We start from the raw sequence: 21001 nt of genomic DNA, 5'->3' as shown, positions 1-21001 counted from the left end.
CCGTATGTAGCAGGGAGCCAGGCACTTCCCCACAGCGCAGGCACTCCGATGACGCAATCAAACCAGCCTTCCACAGACGTTCACGTGTATAATAGGCACGATGCAGGTATTTGAACTGTATCAGGCGGAGCCGAACCGCAACAGCGGTGCCGCGCGGGGACTCCAGCGCCTCCCTCCAATCGTCCTCATCTAGGGTGCCCACGTCCACCTCCCATGCCTCCCGAAGGGAGCTGAGAGTGGAGGAGCAGTGAATAACAAGTGACTGATAGATCCTAGAGACCTTCTTGTCTCCCAAGTCTCCCATAAACACTTTCGCCTCAAGTGGGCTGAACTCCGGCAGGGAGTCAAGACCGGCAATGCTCGGGGCAAGGGCATGCCGCAGCTGGAGGTAACGGAAGAACTGGGACTGAGGCATCTGGAACTCCACACGGAGTTCCTCAAAGGACTTGAGGGTGGCACCTGATACGACCTGGCCCAGTTGCGTAATTCCAATAGCCTCCCAACCCTCAAACCCGGCCAGGGCCGCCAGTTCCGGGAGCATGCCATTGTGCCACAGCGGCGTTTCAGCTGTTAATTTGCCCCACCAACCCATGCGGCGCAGAGACTGCCGCCACACTGCAAATACCACTTTAGTTACCGACGGCAACCCACGGCGTATACGGGCCGAATAGAGAATAGTGTGGAGCGTGCGATCTCCCATGAGATGTCTCTCCAGGGCATAGGCCGGGTCACTCCTATCCCCATACCACCATTCATTGAGGACAAGCAGGTGTGACGCGTGGTAGTAGGAAAGGAGGTCGGATGTGGCCAAACCACCACTGTATGTGGACAGAAAGCACGTCCTCAGGGCCACCCTGGCTGCACCGCCATCCCACAGGAAGCGGCTCAGCACAGAGTTCACCTGGCGGAACCACTCCATGCCAATGGGGTGCGGGAAGTTTTGGAGTTGGTACAACAGCCTCGGCAGCGCCACCATCTTAAAGATGGCCGACCTCCCAAAGATCGTGAGGGGCATCCTGGACCACGTTTTGACATCTGTCTGGACCCGTTCCCACACCGGCAAGACACTGCGCGCCCAGGCCACGGCCCGCGAGGTCGAGAGGAAGACACCCAGATACTTCAGGCCGTCCGTCGCCACACGCAATTCGGCGGCCCATGGGTCGGCAACCACTCCGCCATCCAGAATCCACAGGGTCGATTTAGTCAGATTAAGGCGAAGCCCTGAGACCTCGCCAAACCCCCGCATGATCTCCAAAACTCGGGGACCCGAGCGCCGCAGATCGGTGAGGAACAGGAGGACGTCGTCCGCATATAGTGCAATCCTATCTGCTAGGTTATCATTCCAGACAAAGCCACGTAGGTGGGCATCCATTCGTATCCGCGACGCCAGGGGCTCCATGGCCAGGGCGAACAGGTAGGGGGACAGCGGGCAACCCTGTCGAGTACCACGTCCGATTTGAAAGCGCCCAGAGACCGCGCCGGCCACACGGACCGACGCCGTAACATTGGTGTATAGGAGACGAATATAGGACAAGAAAACAGGCCCTAGATTGAGGCGGGCCAGCAAGGTGAACAAATACGCCCAACTCACCGAGTCAAAAGCTCGGTCCATGTCCGCAAGAAGAAGTGCGGCCTGTTCATCCCTAGCACCCATGGCGTCGATCGCCGCCTGTGCCCGCCGGATATTATGCCGGGTGGCCCTGCGCGGCATGAACCCGGCCTGGTCAGGGTGGACCAGGTCGGCGATGTGGGGCAGAAGGCGGTTCGCCAGGGCTTTCGCCAAAATCTTGGCCTCGATGTTGAGAAGGGAGATCGGCCTGTAAGAGTCGTGCCGGTCCGGCGCCCTGCCCGGCTTCAAAAAGACCACAATCTCAGCATGACGCCAGTCAGGTGGCAGCTCGCCCCTAGTCCGCGCCGCCTCCAGGGCACTGCGAAAGTGGGGTCCCAGCTGGACGTGGAACTTTTTATAAAATTCGGCAGGATAACCGCTCGGGCCGGGCGCCTTCCCAGTATTCAACTGGCCTAGGGCCTCCCCAAGTTCCTCGGACGTGAGCGGGGCCTCCAAGGCCGTTCTAGTCTCATCCGGGACTGCCTGCGGGAGCAGGTCGTCCAGGTATGAGGCAATCTCGCCCTCCACCAAGGGGTCACGAGGAGCGTATTGTGCCTCGTAGTAGCGGGCAAAGCTAGCCGCCAACAGACCCGGGTCGGTCATGACCGAGCCGTCCTCCGCCGTAAGACCGGGCAGCTCTAGGGGCTGGAAAGTCGCCTGGCAAAGCCTATGCAACATGGTGCAGGACTTATCGCCCCACTGGTATACCCTGCTGCGCGTGGCGAGCCACGCCTGTCGGGCCTCCTCGTATAGAACCGAGGCATACATCTGCTGGGCCTGCAGGAGCTGTCGCACGACGCCCTCGTCACCCCCGAGCCGACCACGCTGCTCCAGCTCCTCCACGCGGGCCGCGGCGGTCACAATGGCCTCCCGACGTTCCCGCCGAGCAGCCGCACACCAAGTTATATCAATGCCCCGGAGCGTAGGCTTCAGCGCCTCCCACACAACAATTGCATCGACACCCCCCACCAAGTTCTCGCGCCAGAAGTGGTCGATCGCTTCGCGCAAATGCGTCACGTACTCCGGCCGCTGCAGCTGCCAGGCGGACATACGCCAGCGAAAAGGTTGCCGTTTAGAGGGGAGGGTCACGGTGGCCAGGACAGGGGAATGATCTGAGAGGCCCCTGGGGAGTATTGCGGCATCCCTGACACGGCTCAGACAGGCACCCGGCACAAACAAATAATCAAGCCTCGAGAAGGACCCATGCACCGCCGATACATACGTGAAGGCCTGTACTGCGGGATGAAAATGCCGCCACACATCAATCCAGCCCAGACTACGCACAGTCGCACACAATCGGGTGGGAGCAGCCGCGGGGGGGGGGGGGTCAGGCACTACATGTGCTCGCCTCAGGCGGTCCAGGCCCACATCCATGACTTCATTCCAGTCACCCCCCACCATGGTCAGGACCTCGGGGATTTCGTCCCACAGCGCAAACAGCCGCTCAGACAATGCCCACTGCAGGGGGGGAGGGGCGTATACACTTCCAAAGACCACCGGCTCGGAACCCAGCAGGCCTTTAATAAAGACAAACCTACCCTGAGGATCAATCCATTGCTTCTCATGAACATAGGCCACCCTACGGTGTACCAATATGGCCACCCCCCGTGACCCCCTCGTAAAGCCAGCATGATAAACCTGTTGATAACCAAACCTCTGAAGGCTAAGGGCCTTGGAGCCCAGCATGTGAGTCTCCTGGAGCAGGAGTACATCCACCATCTCCCTCTTCCCCCACCGCAGCACCGCCCCACGCTTGATCTTATCCAGGATACCCCGCACATTCCATGTCACCACCCGCAGGGTCTTTGAAGGAGACACAGTCGCCGTATCAGCCATTGTCAATACACAGTCCAGAATCCGGAACCCCCTCCCACCCTGGTGCAACCCGCAAATCAACAAAAGTCAAAGCCTCAGACACGTGTGGACCCACCCCCCCAGCCCGCAAACTCAGCACCCCCTTCCCAACCCAGGACCCCCCCAACAATCGCAACACCAGAACTCTCCCCCACGCCCCACACCCACCACCCCAATACCTCAAAAAACGTTGAAGTATCTGTCGCGGCATGGAGAGACCCGGGTCCAAAACAGAGGACCCAGGGCCCGCCATACCAATGGATCCCAACAACCCCACAATGACACACACACCACCCCCCCAACAACACTCACATCCGTGAGGGTCTGAGGCCCACAAATGGTACCCCCCGAGCCCCACTGTGTCCCCATGGCAATAACTGGAGTCTTCACATGGGAACCGACTGGCACATCAAGGACAGAATGAAACAGTCTCACCAGCCAAAGCAGAGCAGTTCAGTATTCAGCATACAAAGTGCGTGCAGACCCAGCAATGTTCAGCTGCCCGCATCGGAGTGCTCCGATTCCCTGGCACCACCCGACTGCGATGCACTGGCGGAAGCCGATCTCTTCTTGGAGCGAGACCTCCGATGGCGGCCCTTCCTGTTTGGGCGATCCGTCCGCTCCGGCGACGATCCCTGGGACCTGCCAGGGTCCAGCCCCGGCTGGGCATGGGGCCTGAGTCGCACCGCCTCATCGGTCCAGCGGAACACCTCCTCCGGGGAATCGAAGAAATGGGACCGAGACTGATATATCACCCGCAGGCGAGCCGGATACAGGAGCGAGTATTGGAGCTTGAGGCCCCTTAGCTTAGCCTTAGCGTCCATGAAGGATTGCCTCTGTTGCTGTACCATCTTCGTGTAGTCCGGGAAAATCATGATAGTATGATTCTCGAAGGCGAGTGAGCCCTTGTTCCTCGCCTCCCGTAGGATAACATCCCGGTCATGATAATTCAGCAGGCGAGCGATGATGGGTCGTGGGCGCTCGCCCTCCGGCGGCCGCTGGGTCAGAGCCCTGTGGGCCCTCTCAATCACGAAGCACGTAGACAGTGCCCCTTCGGGGAGCCAGCTTTCCAGCCACCCGGTTAAGAACCGCTCCATGTTGTCCTTCTCGCACCGCTCCGGAAAGCCAATGAAGCGGAGGTTGTTGCGCCGCGCGCGCCCTTCTGCATCTTCCACGCGGGCCGCCAGTGTCTTTTGGATGCTCTCCACCTCCGCCAACCGCTTCTTTAGGCCACCAATGTCCGCCTCGGTCTCCGTGATACGGGTCTCAGCCCCAGCGATCCGCTCCACCGCGTTGCGGAGGTCCTGGCGCAGGAGCGTGACATCCGCCCCAACCGCCCCAATCTTGGCATCAAGCATGTCTCGGGATTGGGTGATGGCCGCCAGTATAGCTGCATTGTCCGGCCCAGGGCCACCGCTGCCACCGGCCGCCCCGGCGCCACCACTCGGCCCAGTGAATTTATCGATGGGGCCATGTTTAGGCGGGCCACCTCCTCTGTCCCTGGTCATGGCACACGCTGGGCAGGGCGGACACCACCCCCGAACCTTCGGGCACTGTCACAAGTCCTGAACGGGACGGCCCAGATGAGGCCCCAGAGAGGAATGCGGGCCGGCCGCCGAGATCGGGTGTCGCGAAACTCGAGGTCCCGGCGTCACCCAGGCGGGACAGGCCGCACCCGCACTCGTCCCCACGAGCGACCGTCCAAAGTACAAAAAGAAGCTGTGGCTCCGTGGTCTGTGGGCAGCCGTATCCAGTGGGCCGGGCCAGGAGAGGCAGATCGGATGCCACCACCGTCCGCCAGTCCGTCACCGGCCGCCTCAAGGAACCCCGTCTCCAGACTGTCGCGGGGCCACGCCTTGCCGCCACCGCTCGCCGGTCACACAGGGGGAGAGCCGATGAGTAGGAGCTATTGGCACCGTCCCGATCTCCAGACGATCGCGGCCAGAAAGATGAGCCAAGGGCGATGCAGCGGATGCCACCCGCACCCGCCAAATCGCAACTGCCACCAGGCGTCGCGAAACTCGAGGACCCCGGCCTCCGGCCGGTCACCAGGCCGCACTTCACCGCCGCCTCCCTCCGATCACAGGAAGGGAAGAAATGCAGGATCGACACACCAAAGTAGACAGGAGACTTCGCCAGATCGAAAGCAAGCACTGGGTACCAACAGCGGGCTCGGGGGTCAGGATAAATGATCGAATTAAGTCCGGGCCGGCGGGAGCTCTACAAGGCTGCGACCGCCATCTTCGCCCGCCAAGCCACGCCCCCCCAAGATGACGGAATTTTAGCATTCCCTCTACACGGTACCTTCAATGGAAGAATTTTGTTCAATTTGAGAAACCGAATGAATGACTTACATCCCAGACCTAGACTAACGCAATATGAGGCTCTAGAAGAATGGGAGATTGAGGCTTTTGAGCGAGACAGACCAAGGATTGACAAAGGAATAAGTAAATGGTACCCGAAAATGCACCGAGAAGCAAAAGAGAAAAAATTGAAACAGTGGAGACAGAATATGATAGTGGAAGGACTTTACCCAGTACTAACCGTAGAGGAGCCTATGGGAGGTAAAAGGACTGAGAAAACTAGACATTTAATGACTACTGGTGATTCTGATGATGAATACTTGGAGGATTTATTAATGAAAAATCCACCACCATATAGTGAAGAAACAAGAATAGTAAACTCGAAAAATCCATTCTTTAGGCCTCCCTGTAATGAGGGGTCGAGCACGTCTGATCCGACTGTTCCATATTATAGGCCTTCCTGTAATGAGGGGACAAGCACTTCCAATCCGACTGCTCCGTTCTTTAATCCACCTTTAGTTCCGCAAGTGATTCACGAGACCTCCCTTGAGAGGGTATTACAAGAAAGAGAAAAGGAAGCTTTAAATAAACAGAGAAGCAAATTAATTCAGAAGATATCTCAGTTAAATACAAGTCCTGAGGCTTTGACAATTCCAGTGACCATTGGCCCAGTTGTTCCATTGTACGGAGATAAACAAACTAGTACGAAAGCTCCAGTTATAACGACATCAGTAGTACAGCCAAGAAAAGAAACTCTGATAGTATATGATCAGGCAAGCGAATGTGAATCAGTGATTTCCTTAATGGATTTACCAATACGAGAGCCTGAAAGTAGTTCCATGAGAAAACCTACACCAGTACCCGCAAGGGAAGTACAGATAGAGACTTCATTAGGTACGAGAAGTACCACAGTAGTGACTCCTGAAGAAATAGAGAGATGGACCCGAGAAATAGAGAGATCAAATTCGCAGACCAAGCCATTGGACATATTTAAATTAATAATTGAAATAGAAGAATTGATGAATGGGAATGTGGGACTGGAAAGATTGAATGTCCTTAGTGAAGAAAATTGCAGTTTGTCTGTAAAAGCATCACTAGAAATACAAGGGTGTTTCATGAAAAATTAATGGATATGGCAGCTAGCATGGGAATTGACATTGGCAAATCTAAAGTGTTGCAGAAACCCTATCGAGTAGAATTTTCTGACAAAGATTTAGAAAACATGAATGTGTCAGGGAAAAAGGTCCAGATTAGAGAGTTGATTAATTTAATGCAAAAATGGGGTGATCTAGAAAAATGGAGAGCCAGGTGGGCAAAGAAAAAGGAAGAGGTGCGGTCAAGACAATTGGCTTCAGAATTTGTCCTAAAAGAAGCAGACAATGTAGAAAAATTATGTCCCATGCGAGAAGTACCAGGTGGAGGATTTGTACATGTGCCATGGTCCAGACAAGATATTGTGTCATTTACTAATGACTTTCCAAAATTACGAGAAAAACCTGTAGAGTGGTACAGACAGGTTGAGAGATTTGTGAAGGTTTCGAAATGCCTTCTGAAAGATCTAGATGGTTTCTTTGACATTGTAGTTCCTGTGGATCTGTGGACAGAATGTAAAATTGCTGTAGATTGGCCAAATGAGGAATACCCTAGAGACCCAAAGACAGGGGAGCCTTCCGAAGATGTGATGAGGAAGTACAATCAGGTAATGTTGTGCCTAAAATGAAAGGTGCCTGCAAAAGAGACAGAATGGACCCGAATAGATAGAACTACTCAGAATCGAGATGAAACTGTACATTCATATTATGAGCGTCTGTTACAGGTGTTCAAAACGTACAGTGGGCTAGACAATATTGAAATGAAGGATATGACCCACTCCAATTATCGATTTGTGTTAGGGTTAAGACCTGAAATTTCACAATGGATCAAAGATAATAAAATGTGTTGGCAAGCCAAGCCCATAGATGAGGTCCTGAAATATGCAAAATATTGTGAAGATGAGCTAGAAAATAAGAAAAAGGAGTTAAAAGAAAAAGTCATGTGGGCACAAGTAAAATTAGCAGTGCTCCAAGAACAGCAGTTAAGCAAAATGACAAATACTCAGAATCAGAGCCCTGGGAGTGGGGGAAAACCGACAGTAAAAATGAGCAGAGAGGAGGCCAGGAAGAAATTTCCCTGCCACGGGTGCGGAAAGATGGGGCACTGGAGGGACGAGTGTAAGGCTGTGCAGAATGATAATGTGCAAATTAATGATTTAAATCCACAGGCACAGAATGAGGGACCACGGAAGACACAGCAACAGGTAAAACAGAATCAGTTGCCTCGTGCACCTAGGCCAAACTATAGGAGCAAAGCACAACAGGGTGAAGAAGCCGAAGTTTGGGAAGGAAGGGAGGATAGAAATGCAGCAACTTCGCAATTCCTGTTAAATGATACATTCCTCTGTGACAAACCTTTCTGACGGTGCCTGAGGGGGGAGGATGAGGAGTGCGTGCTTGGCGCCTCCTTGCAGGTAGACCAGTCAGGGCCATACATTGAAGGAAAGGTTGAAGGAAATGACGTCACCTTTCTGTTGGACACTGGTGCTACCCGTTCTACTGTGAGAACAGCAGACGTTCCAAACCTACCCCTCTCGGGAGAAGCAATCCAAGTAGTGGGCGTTTCTAATAAATTAATTAGTACCCCAGTTACAGAACCCATGGAAATTAAAATAGGGAATTTCAAAGAGATGCATAGATTCGTTGTTTGTGATTCAAGTCCTGTGAACCTATTAGGACGAGATTTGCTGTGCAAAATGAACTGTACTATCTTTTGCACTCCAAAAGGCGTCGAAATTCAGACCCCAGATGAAGACGGAATTTACAAATTAATGCTGATAAGACCGGACTCAGAAATTAAAATCTGACAATACAAGACTTACCTGAAGAGCTCCAACAGACAGTGAAACCAGAAGTATGGGATTTTACTGGAAATGTTGACCCAATTAAAATTTCCATAAAAGAGGATGCAGTTTACCCGAATACTCGACAGTATAAAATGAGTGCAGAAGTAAAAGCAGGAGTTGCTATTAAAATAAAAAGGCTGTTGGAAGCAGATATCATACAAGAGGTGTTGAGCAGTCCTTGTAACTCACCCATAATAGGAATAAAGAAACCAAGTGGTAAGTACAGGGTAGTACAGGACCTACGCAAAGGTTAATAAAATCGTTGTTCCTTGCTGTCCTATTGTGCCAAACCCTGCAGTGATCTTGTACCAAATACCATGGAATGCTAGATGGTTTACTGTCATCGACCTATGCCAAGCATTCTTTTCAATTCCATTGCATCCAGACAGCAAATTTCTTTTCTCATTTGAATTTGGACAGTCATGTTTATGTCTGGAATTGTGTTCCTCAGGGGTACGCAGAGAGTCCTTCGATTTTCAATCAAATTCAGGAAAAATGCCTTGAATCCTTGGTATTGCCTAGAGAATCAGTCCTGGTGCAATACATAGACGACCTCTTGGTGGCGTCTAAAAGCAGGAAAAACTGTGTCATTGATACCATTGCCTTACTGAACCATTTAGGTGAAGGGGACATAAAGTGTCACCAGACAAACTACAGTTCTGTACCTCCTCAGTGAAATATCTGGGGCACCAGATAGAGAGAGGTATCAGGAAGGTTACCACAGAAAGGATTAGAATAATTCGAAACATGGAGCTGCCCAATACCCAGAAAGAAATCAGAATGTTTCTTGGAGTTGTAGGATACTGTAGACAGTGGATTGTGGGATTTGCAGTCCTAGCAAGACCATTGATAAAAATCACAAAGAAAGGAGCAAAAGACCCAGTGGATTGGGATGATGAAAGCATGTCAGCTTTTACGAAATTACTGGAATGTCTTTGTATAGCTCCCGCATTGGGAATACCTGACTACTCAAAGGAGTTTGCACTGTTTTGTGACACACGAGAAAATTGTGCACCTTCAGTCCTGACCCAAATTCATGGTTTAACCAAACGTCCTGTAACATATTTTTCCTCTACTTTGGATCCAGTGGCTGCTGGATTACCTGGATGTCTGAAAGCAGTAGCTGCAACTTGCATGAGTCTTTTACAAACTGAGTCCTTATTATGGGACATCCTGTAACTGTGTATGTTCCACATGCAGTTGTAATCTTGTTGACCAGAACCAAAACTCAGTACCTCACACCTATTCGGCTGACTAAGTATGAGAGAATTCTTGTAGGTGCAGGAAATGCAACCATTGCCCAATGTAATATCTTGAATCCAGCTACCCTACTACCAAATTCACTCACAGCAGAAGTGAAAGGAGAAGTTGAGCATTACTGCCTTGATCTGACTGAGTATAGTACAAAACCACGCCCAGATATAAAGGAAGTGCCCCTAACTGATGATGACTATGAGCTGTTTGTAGATGGCTCATGCATGAGACATGAGGACGGAGGTTTAAGTGCTGCCTATGCAGTATGCACTCTAGGAGGTCCAGTGGAAGCATCCTATTTACATGGAGTCAAGTCTGCACAAATAGCTGAATTGGTTGCATTGGCAAAAGCCTGTAAATCTGGGAGGAACATGAAAATAACCATATACACTGATAGCCAGTATGGTTATGGGGTTGTGCATGACTTTGGCCAATTGTGGCTACAAAGAGAGTTTCTGACTTCTTCAGGTACTCCTATCAGAAATGGAAATTTGGTGCAAGAATTACTGGAAGCAATCCAGTTACCAAAAGAATTGGCAGTGGTCAAGTGTGCTGCTCACAAATCTGGCGATGACAAAGTGACAGCAGGTAATCGATATGCTGACCAACTGGCCCAACATTGTGCCAAATACAAAATAGCGATTAATAAATAGATGGGGGTAAACGGAAGCAGCTGCCAACTTCTGGTGCTTGAAGGAATAAAAACATGGGAAGAAGTGAGAGATTTGCAGAATGCAGCAGAACCAAAAGAAAAGGAAAGATGGAGAAAATTTGGTTGTCGAAGAAGGAATGAGGATGGTGTCATTGTTTACCTTGATGATATGCCTGTGTTGCCAGACTGCCTGCTTGCTCCTATGGCTAGATTGATACATGGAGACACACATGTAGGAAGAGACGCCATGATACGCATCTTCAGGCAAACATGGTTTAATTCGAAATTCAGAAACATAGCAGAAGCACTCTGCCAAAGGTGCCTAGTTTGTCAGCAATTCAATCCCGGAAAGAAAACTGTCGTTTTGCCAGGAAAGATTGGGAAGGCAGAAGGCCCTTTCATACGATTACAACTTGACTTTATTCAGTTACCACCATGTCGAGGAATGAAGTACGTCCTCGTCATTGTCTGCCTGTTTTCAAAATGGGTAGAAGCTTATCCTGCACGCAGAAATGATAGCATCACTGTAGCCAAATTGTTACTTAGGGATTTGATACCAAGGTACGCTTTTCCAGTCACAATTGAATCAGACAGAAGTGGGCATTTCCATAGTGAAGTAATAAGACAAATCTGTGAAGCATTCAAAATTACGCAGAAACTGCATTGTGCATATCGCCCAGAGGCATCTGGAGTAGTAGAACAACTGAATGGCACAATCAAATCAAGATTGGGAAGAATGTGTGAATCCACTCAAATGGAATGGCCAGATGCTTTGCCACTTGTCTTGATGGGACTCAGAAGTATTCCAGACCGGAACACAGGCTTGAGTCCACATGAGATACTGATGGGAAAAGCAATGCTGCAAGCATGGGTGCCAGGATACAAACTGATAAGCATATCTGATGATTTGGTACTGGAATACTGCAAGCAACTGGGTGACCAAGTGCGTTCTATCTCTCACCAGATTGGGGAAGACGCCGTCGCCAGGCCAACAACTCCAGCACATGACTTGAACCCAGGTGATTGGGTCGTAATAAAGAAACATACTCGGAAGAGTTGCCTTGCTCCGAAGTGGGGGAAAGCAAGACAAGTAATCCTGGTTACCACAACAGCTATGAAGTGTGCAGGTGTGCCACGGTGGATCCAGGCCAGCCATACGAAGAAAGTGACTGAACCTGAAGAAACTGAGGCTGAAGGTTGTGCAGCTGAGGGGTCTCCTGAAATTGGTCCTGAAGTAGCTGAAGAAGAACAACCGAGCTCCAGTCAAGATGACCAATCGACCTGACTCTAGATCCGCCCCTGTCCGACAACGGCAGACATGGTGAGAAAGTCTATCGAAGCGGCACGAAAGTGAGCGGCGGGCTGGAGCCACCGCTCTGCATTTCTGCATCTCAGCATTTTTGGAAGGGAGAAGGGTGAAGAGACGCACACCTCGTAGCTTCGGGTCAGGCTGGGAGCTACGTCAGTGTAATCTCGATGACCGTGAGCTTTGCTGTGCCGAGCGCCTCCCAGTTACTGCTGCTGACTCGTTTTGGCGCGATGTTCAAACAGCAGTGAAGGATTTCGGCCGATGGTGCAGCAACCTAGCTGAAATCCCCAGGAGCTCGTTGGGGAGAGACTGGAAGCCGAATCCGACGCAGACCAGACATCTGTGGAAGATGAGGTGAGGCAAGGCAGAGAAAAGGGGGCAATAGGACTGTTTGGGGAGCGTTTTTTTGGACTTGCCTGTTGCCACTGTCAACTGCCAGGACACTTGGGCGGGTGATTTTCGGACCCCCTACCTGCTTCTTGGGGAGTTTCAACAGCCTGTTGGTGCCTTCCGTTCCCCTCCGTTCCCCTCCCACCGCCGCAGAACTCCAGCTTGCAGCCGCAGTGGGGAGAGGAACTACATCCTCCAGACTCCTTTGCCGGCAGCACCGCGCCCGGAGGCGCTTCATAAGGGGGGCAGCCCCGGTGGAGTGGGGGCTGCCAGGACACTTGGGCGGGTGATTTTCGGACCCCCTACATGCTTCTTGGGGAGTTTCTAAAGCCTGTTGGTGCCTTCCGTTCCCCTCCCGCCGCAGAATTCCAGCAGAACTACATCCCCCAGACTCCTTTGCCGGCAGCACCGCGCCCGGAGGCGCTTCATAAGGGAGGGCAGCCCTCGCGCCGTGGACTGAGAGAGGCCAGAAGAGGCAGGGACACGATTCTTGGTTTACCGAAGAACCAAGGTAGGATCTTTACAGTGTATTGCCCAGAGCCTACCAAGCCTATCCCCGGACACAATAAGGAAGTAGTCTAATGAACTGTATGTTCACTTGCATGGGTGTGTGAATTTAGCTGCCCCATGACGACTAAAGTACTCTACAATCAAACTCCTGCTCAGGGTGGATCCTTGAAAGGGACACTGGACCTGTATCTAACCAGGGTGACATCGGCCATTGCTACTATCGAACACAGCCTTCCCAAAGATGTCACATGCTGTGAAGGATCCCCCTCAACTCCACTTGATTCGCCGAACACTGTATTGTTGAAAGAGCTTAACGGGATTTGTAACACTAAGTATAAAATTATATCGCAGGAAGATGAACAGACTAGTCCCTATTCACGCCCTGTGGGTTCTGGAAGTCCTAAGCCCAGAAAACCACAGCAAGTTATTAACAGTTCCCTGGTAAACCCGGATGTTGCTTTAGTAGAAATTCCCACCGCCCAATCGATAGAATGTCCACAGGTTCTTGCCCAGGGTATCAAACGTAAAAGTGTAGCTTGCAACGGGAGACCCTCGAAACACCCAAAAACCACCTTAAATCCACTTATGGTTACAGTTGCCACCACCAGTGAGAGCCCCAATCAATTACTGGAAAAACCCGTATCCCTCCTTCCAGCCACCCTGCTAGCTAGCCTAGACGAACTGCTTAAAAACCTGCTTGTCCCGATAATCGACAGGATAGAGAGAATTGGGGTAAAGCTTGCAGAACTAGAGGTAAACAACCTGACAAACAACCAATCTCAGAGCATAGCTGCTTTAAATACCTATGAAACCGTTGTCAATCATAAAACCCCCCTGGGTCAACCATCGGACACTGAATCCCGAGCACCTAAAAGTAAGGAGCCTTTTAATAAATGCATTACAGCCAACAGCTCTATCTCTAGAGCACGGCCGACCCAACTAGGTAAGCTTCCAGAGGGTCCAGTAAAAACCAACAACTGCATACATTTACCACCAGAGGCAGGACCCTATGTGTGCGTCCTATCGGGAGTGCCGGAGCTCACTGTTGGGAAAACTGAAGGCCATCAGGGCCTTAAAAACAAAGTTCAGTATTGGCTGACGAAAAACAGACCCCTCCCAACTAGTATCAATGGCAGAATTTTGAGTGTGAGAAGGGTGGGGTGGATAGGGTCTCGGCCTAAGAACATGGTAGGTGATTTGGTAATTGTCAATATCAAGGATAGGGAGGTCGTTCCATATTTGCGTAGCTGGGAGCCACAAAGAGGAGATGGGCAAATAAAAACACGAGAATTGTATCACTTCTACCCCCGTACCGCATAAACGTTGAACTCTGTTTAACATCATTAACTAAGGAAATAACGCTATAGCATTGATGCAGTCTATCTGCCCCACTTCTCCCGTTTATAACCGGTTAATGTACTTTTGTTCTTGTTTTTAACTGTAAAAATCTCTTTTAATGTAATATCTTTTGCACAATCTTGTGTATATTTTAATGTAATGAATTTTGTATTCTGTATGCTTTTATGGTTATCGATTGTAACCGAATAAAGTACCTTTGAATTGAATTGACTCTAGATCCAATAAGAACAAGAAGACAAACCTACTTAGATAGAGAGTGGGATAGTGAGGACGAGACAGAGATAGAAGATAATCAGATCATCGAAATCAAAATCCAATCTGATGATGAGGAAGACCAGATAGGGAAAGAACAGATTATTGACACTCCTCCAAGAACTCCAGAGCCTGAAAAGGGACAGATAGAAATTAAAACAGAAGTTCAAGCGGAAGAAAATCAAAAGTTCGAAGTGCTTGAACAGGACCAGATAGAAGTAGACAAATGTGTTCAGGAAGAAGAAATTGAAACAAAACAAAGCCAAATCCAGCATATACCTGAACAAGGCCAGCTTAGCAACCAGGCAGAAGAAGCCGAAATAAGACCTGGAACTAGTCAGACAGGTAGAGAAAAAGAAGGAAATGAAGTAGATGTGCCACAACAGAACGAGAATAAAAAAGCATTTGAAGAAAGCCAAATTAAGGTGCCAGTTAAAAGATTCAGAAAAGGAGATAATGTACCAAGATTTGTCAAAAGACCGAGACTGAGATTAAAGACTATCGACGAAGAACTTGAGCAAGAAAATCAAGACTCCAGTCAAATTGATCAGTCTGTGATAAAGCCTACGAGAAGAAGTGCCAGAATCAAGAGACTAAATAACAAGTATCAAAGTCCTGAATGGACTTATCTGGTGTTGGAAGACTACGCGGAATTTAGACTGCGCATGCGTCAGTCATACCCATGTGACGTGATGTACTCGCAGTTCTGGTGGGAAAGTGTTTGCTCATGCGCAATAAAGCTAACATGGCCGCTCTGTGTTCTCACATGCTTTGAGCTTGCATTGCCGCTTTCGCAAAGCTGTTTGTTCTGCATAATCAATAATGCTATAGTTATTATGAAGTAATGGGTGCAGTACAGTGATTCATGGTATACGGTGTAATCATTTATTTCTGTGTTCTAAATTGTTTTATCTTGCTTTTCATGTATCGTATCCTTTTGGGCCTGGGAGGTGCTTACTACCCCATTTTGGAAGTCCGTACTGCGCATGTCTCAATTGTGGAGGGAAGAGAACTCTGCAGCAGTGGAACCCAGCCAGCTGGCAGCCACAGCCAAGATGCTCCTGGGAACCTGACCTGCGACCTAGCTGAACGAAGCTGAACTGTACTACAAATGCAACAAATGTATACGAATATTGTATTCACTATTGTTCACCGAAAAACATATGTCATGGGAAGATAGAAAATAAGGGGTGGGTACAGAGATTGAATATTAAGCCTGAGAAAGTCTAAATTTTAGGTGGTGTGATGACCTAACCTCCTCCTTTGTCCAATCAAAATTGGGGATCCTTACACTTGCAACATTGGGGGGTGGTACACTGACCCGAAAAACAGTATAACTAGCATAGGTTTAGCTAGAGAATTTGTCCGACTTGTCCGAATAGCTGACCTGTCACTGACCCAACGCACTCTATAGGTGACTGAACTCAGAGAGCTGCGAAGCACTCTGTTGGGAGGTTCGAGAAACCCATTCAGGGTTTATGCAGACTTAGAAGTGCTGGCGAAGCACTTTGCTGAGAGGTTCGAGAAACCCATTCGGGGTTTATTGGCAGATTCCTTGCAGAGAGGGAGTAGCGCAGGCGTTGCAACCAAAGCTGCAGGTGTTGGTCATACCCTTTGGTGAACCTGGTCCTGATCCAAATTCTGGGGTTATCCTGTCCTGACTGTCCATGAGCTGTACCTGCTCACCTATTGGCACCTAAGTCCTTTAGGGTTCCTTCCCTTCTTTTCCAATCTGACCCGTGGCCAGGGTTGGTCTTCATTCTATCTTAGGTAAATATAAAGTCTGTGTGGGTGATTGATTATTTATATTTTCATTTCTAATTCTCAAATATTGCAAAGCATAATTGTGTATGTTCCTTTTCTCCCCTATCCTTTATATGTAAGTTTTTCATGCATTACTCATTCTATTAGCATGTTCCACTTTTTGACCTACCTTTAGTTAATGCTGAATCGTTTTTTTTTTTATTTTAGTATATGTTCCTCATCTTACCCTCAATCTGGGAAATAAGCTGAATCTAATAGTATGTTCCCATTTTACCTACCCTTTAGTATTTGAGCTAAATTAAATCTCGAATTTCAATAAAGTTTTTTTGACTGCCCTAAAGACTTTTTGAATATAGCATGTTCCCTTTCTTTACCCTCCTTTAATCAGGTTGCGAGAGGTTGTTATCTAAATATAGCATGTTCCTTGTTTTTACCTATCCTTCAGTTTAAAGTTCTAGATGCTAAGCATACTCCGTCTTATTCATAGCTACATATTGTTGCTGATTTTAGTTATTGATAGCCTTATCACATTTAACTTTCTGCTCATGACATATGATGATGATGATTAGATAAAGCTTTGAACCTTCCCAGAGTCTGTGGTTATTTCATTCATTTAATAAATGTTATTAAATGTTCTTAGATACCTAGCTTAATACTCGACTCCCTGATCCTAGGTGATTAGGTTCCTAGTATCTACATTGCTAGGTTGTAGATATGGGAATCACTGTAGTATAGAGAATCCCAAGATATACTGATAGTAGAGCGTGAGTTACCCAAGGTAAATATTGACGTATGTTTAATGAAATTTATGGGCCCAGGTGAGTATTTAGTAAAATTATCCTAGCCGGGTGACCTGCGCGCTCTATCAGGAGCAAAATATTCCTCTGGAAGGATCATAGGATCCATATCTTTCCTGGCTTGTCCAAGGCACGCACATAGGAGAAGAAGGAAGTTGAACTCTCAGGGCCTAAGATATCATTCTGCGGGTAAAAAACTGAAAGTTGTGTGTGGGTGTTTACCATTCCGGATGCCCTCCAATAATTGCTGGCAGCAGTGAAATCCACTATCAATTGGAACCAAACATACCTACTTATTCAGCCTTCCTTTGCTATTGTCCCCTTTGTCACTGTCTTTCTTACATAGTAACATCGGTCTTTGACCCTGGATGCTGTGGGATGCCGAGACCCTGTTTATAGGGAGGGTGGGTGGGGGGTGTGGGGTAGAGGCAATCTCACACACCCTTCCCCTTGGTTTTTCTACCCTGAGGTTTTCGGGAGGGGAAAGATGGAGCTCACATCTCTATTGTGTGTTGGTTGGGATCTATCAAGGACTAGAAAAGGGTGTGCCGTTCTTGTATTTTTGAAGTGTATATGAACATGGTTCTACTTACATCGTGCTAGATTATGGTTCTGTGAATAAAAAAATATTTGAACCTAAAATTGTAAATATATTAAACAAGTAATGCTATAGGTAAAACTAGTCTTATTGGTACATTTGTATTTTTCGTCTCTTCGCAAACGCTTTCTAAAAAGTAAAGATTACAGAGTCCTAAAAATGGCTACTTCGAAAAAATGGCAGTTGAAAAACAACATATTGCTTCTCTGATATTATGCCATATATGATTCTGGATCTGGACAACACATATAATGAAAGAATGTCATAGCCTAGGAGTTTACCAAAGTCAAATCCTGGGTATCAGCCTACCACTTTGAAATCTGTAAATGCAGCACAAATGTACTTTGCAGAGTTAACAGTCTGTGAAACTCAAAACAGTAAAAAAAACAAAAAAAAAAAACAAGAAGCTGACAGATATTCTGGTCCATTTGTACCTGTGACATTGTCCCCTCCTTTTGCGTAAAAGTCTGTTATCAGCTGAAAAGCATGGCTGTATTCAAAGTGGAGGCCGTCCAATCTCTCTATCCGAATCCTGTCGTCGTCATGTATGCTAAGAGAGAACACATCAGATATAAAATACAATAGAGGAGCTATTTTTATGAGCTACATAAAAACAATGGAGGCAACAACAGACACTGTTAATCAGTGTATACATTAAACTAATGTCACCAAACGAAAATTAAATTCAGTTCCCACATTCAGACAAGCCCACGAAGGCCAGAGGCATCACTGCAAACATGAGTTAAACCAGCTTGTTGATTACCAGTGACGCACATGTATCTCGAACAGTCTTATCTTTAATGATAAGAGTGAACAAACCACAGGCAAATCAAACCTGCCAACGTTTCTGTCCAAACAGGACCGTAAACTGTGACTTCGTCACACTTTGTTACAAACCTCACTTAATTTTTCAGCTTTCTGGCAGGCAAAATGCAAGAATTGAAAAACATGTTCCACTTTTGGAAACGCTGCGTGCGTGCGTTCATTTGCACGCACGGCGCTTGCGGCGCAGACACAAAGGATTATGCCTCATTCATTTTCTAAAAGGTACACAAATCTACAGTTCATAAACCCGCTCTGGATGGCAACCGTGACCCTCCTTCAGCTTCATCAGCATGCTTTATGATCTGCTTTCCATTGCATGCATTGCGGATGAAAGGATATACATCCAATAACAAGGATCAAACATACGTTGGCAATGCCAAATGTTCTGACTCGTGTGTAGAAAAGATACCGCCGTGTTTGAATGAAGGGGCAGCACATGGACAGCGGCAGTGTGAGAAGTTGGCCTGATATGTGATGTCCACTATTCTAGTGGGCACCCTGTATCAGTCTAAACAACCCTTATGGTGATGGTTGTAAAGTCAACCTTATAGACCAGCTATCCTAGTGGTAGCATGGACAAAGCAGTCTTAGGCTAATACTTCAGAGAGCATGTGAAGCCAATTGTTTTACCAATTATAATCACTTGAATACCAAATGAAAGGACACCACACAAGGTATATATCCAATATATATGTATTTATTAACACAACCCCTCTGCACTCTTTATGAGGTCAGAGTTCGAGATACAGCCCAAGTTACTCAATAATGTTATGTTATGTTATGGAGCTTTTATATAGCGTGCAGCTACTCACAGGGAGTGTCCCGACGCTTTCCACCCTCAACTCATAATGAAATAACACAACACAGCTAAAAACAAGCAACAAAAACGGAACAGAAACGACAATAAGCAGTAAAAAACACACTAAGAGTTAAAAAGCCAGGTCTTAAGGCCCCTCCTGAACTGGAGTAGATTAACAGTACTCCGCAGAGAGAATGGAAGCTGATTCCAAAGCTGGGGGGCTCTGCAGCCAAAAGACCGCCCTCCCGCACGAGCCTTCCTCACCCGTGGAACCACTGCTCTGCAAAGAGCTTCCGAACGGAGGGAACGAGCCGGGCGATAAAAAGTCAGTCTCCTCTGCAGGTATCCCGCTCCTGAACCATGCAGGGCCTTGTGCATCAGGGTCAGGGATTTGAACTGGATCCTCTTCCTGATGGGGAGCCAATGGAGCGACTGGAGCAACCCAGACGCTCGAGCTCGTCTCCCTAGACCAAAAATCGCCCGGGCAGCAGAGTTCTGCACCACCTGCAGGCGCTGGACCAGATAATCGGGAAGGCCAAGAAAAAGAGCATTGGCATAATCTAGCCTCGAACCGACTAGAGCCTGCACTGTAAGCCTCCTGTGCTCCTCAGATAACAAAGGCAGAAATTTGCGGAGCATTTTCAATAGTCCGTAGCAGGTGCCGGCCAGGCCAAGGATGTGAGTACGGAGCGACAGCTGATTGTCGAGCTTGACGCCCAGGTTTTTGGCCACCACTGAGGACTGTACAGGAGGACTCATGTCGGACGGCCACCAAAGCTGCCACTCCGGATCGGCAACGCAACCAAAAAAAAGAATCTCAGACTTTCCCGAGTTGGCCCTCAGACCGTTCCGCTGGAACCAGTCGAAGACCAGCGCAAGGCAGTCCCGGATTCTCTCTCCCACAAACTCATGGTCTTTCCCGCATGTGAAGAGGAGTTGCGTGTCGTCGGCATAGGAGACGATCTGGGCCCCATACGCCTCCACCAAGGCCGCCAGAGGGGACATAAAGATGTTAAATAATGTGGGGCTCAACACAGAACCCTGTGGAACCCCAACTCCCAATGGCGGCATCTCGGCGGAGCTCTGGGAGACCCAGACCGTCTGGCGGCGGCCTTCCAGGAAAGAAGTAAACCACCTCAGCACCGTCCCCCTCAGGCCGATGTCATAGAGCCTGGTTAGAAGCGTCTTGTGGGGGACGGTGTCGAAAGCCGCCGAGAGATCTAACATGACCAGCATGGCCCTGCCGCCGGCATCGAGAGTCTCCCTGATGATCTCGGTCACCTCAATCAGAGCAGTTTCCGTACTAAAATTAGGTCGGAAGCCCGATTGAGATGGATGGAGCAGATTATTGGCTTCCAAAAAACTAGAGAGAGCGCCGTGAGCATGTTTTTCCGTAAGCTTCGCTAGTGCAGGTAACAACGAGATAGGCCTGTAGTTTGCTAGGACTTCGGTGTCAAGGCCGAATAAGCATACAATAAGTTGCACAAATACAATTCTGCCCTAGGGCCTCACGAACCATATACTAAGTAAGTGGTATAAGAACCACTTCAGGAAAGTTGAGTAGGCCTAGGGCCTAGGAAATCGCTGGGGCTACACTGATCAACCAAAGGTTAGAAAGTAGGAGTCCCACAGGATGCGTGTGCAGTGTCTAAACACACACGCGAGTTACCATAGATTTTCAATGGGAGCGTAAAAGTTACAAAGTAGTTGATTTCGGACACTTCCGCAGCCACGAGGTCCAGGAGGCCTCGACGATGACCAGGAGCTGGATACGGACTGTCCCACAAA

At 48.8% G+C, this 21001-nt stretch overlaps 1 protein-coding gene across 1 annotated transcript in view; it reads right to left on the bottom strand.

Annotated features, from left to right (window-relative positions):
- MSH3 (mutS homolog 3) overlaps nucleotides 1-21001 on the bottom strand; it is a 2089876-nt gene that overhangs the window by 1470765 nt on the left and 598110 nt on the right. Inside the window, exon 9 of the mRNA XM_086960834.1 lies at nucleotides 18024-18139. Coding sequence (XP_086816960.1) covers nucleotides 18024-18139 — 116 coding nt within the window. The remainder of the gene's footprint in view (nucleotides 1-18023; nucleotides 18140-21001) is intronic.

The sequence above is a fragment of the Lissotriton vulgaris genome, chromosome 3_1, assembly GCF_964263255.1.
Source record: "Lissotriton vulgaris chromosome 3_1, aLisVul1.2, whole genome shotgun sequence".
Classification (NCBI taxonomy): domain Eukaryota; kingdom Metazoa; phylum Chordata; class Amphibia; order Caudata; family Salamandridae; genus Lissotriton; species Lissotriton vulgaris.
This window is presented reverse-complemented; position numbering and strand designations above follow the sequence as displayed.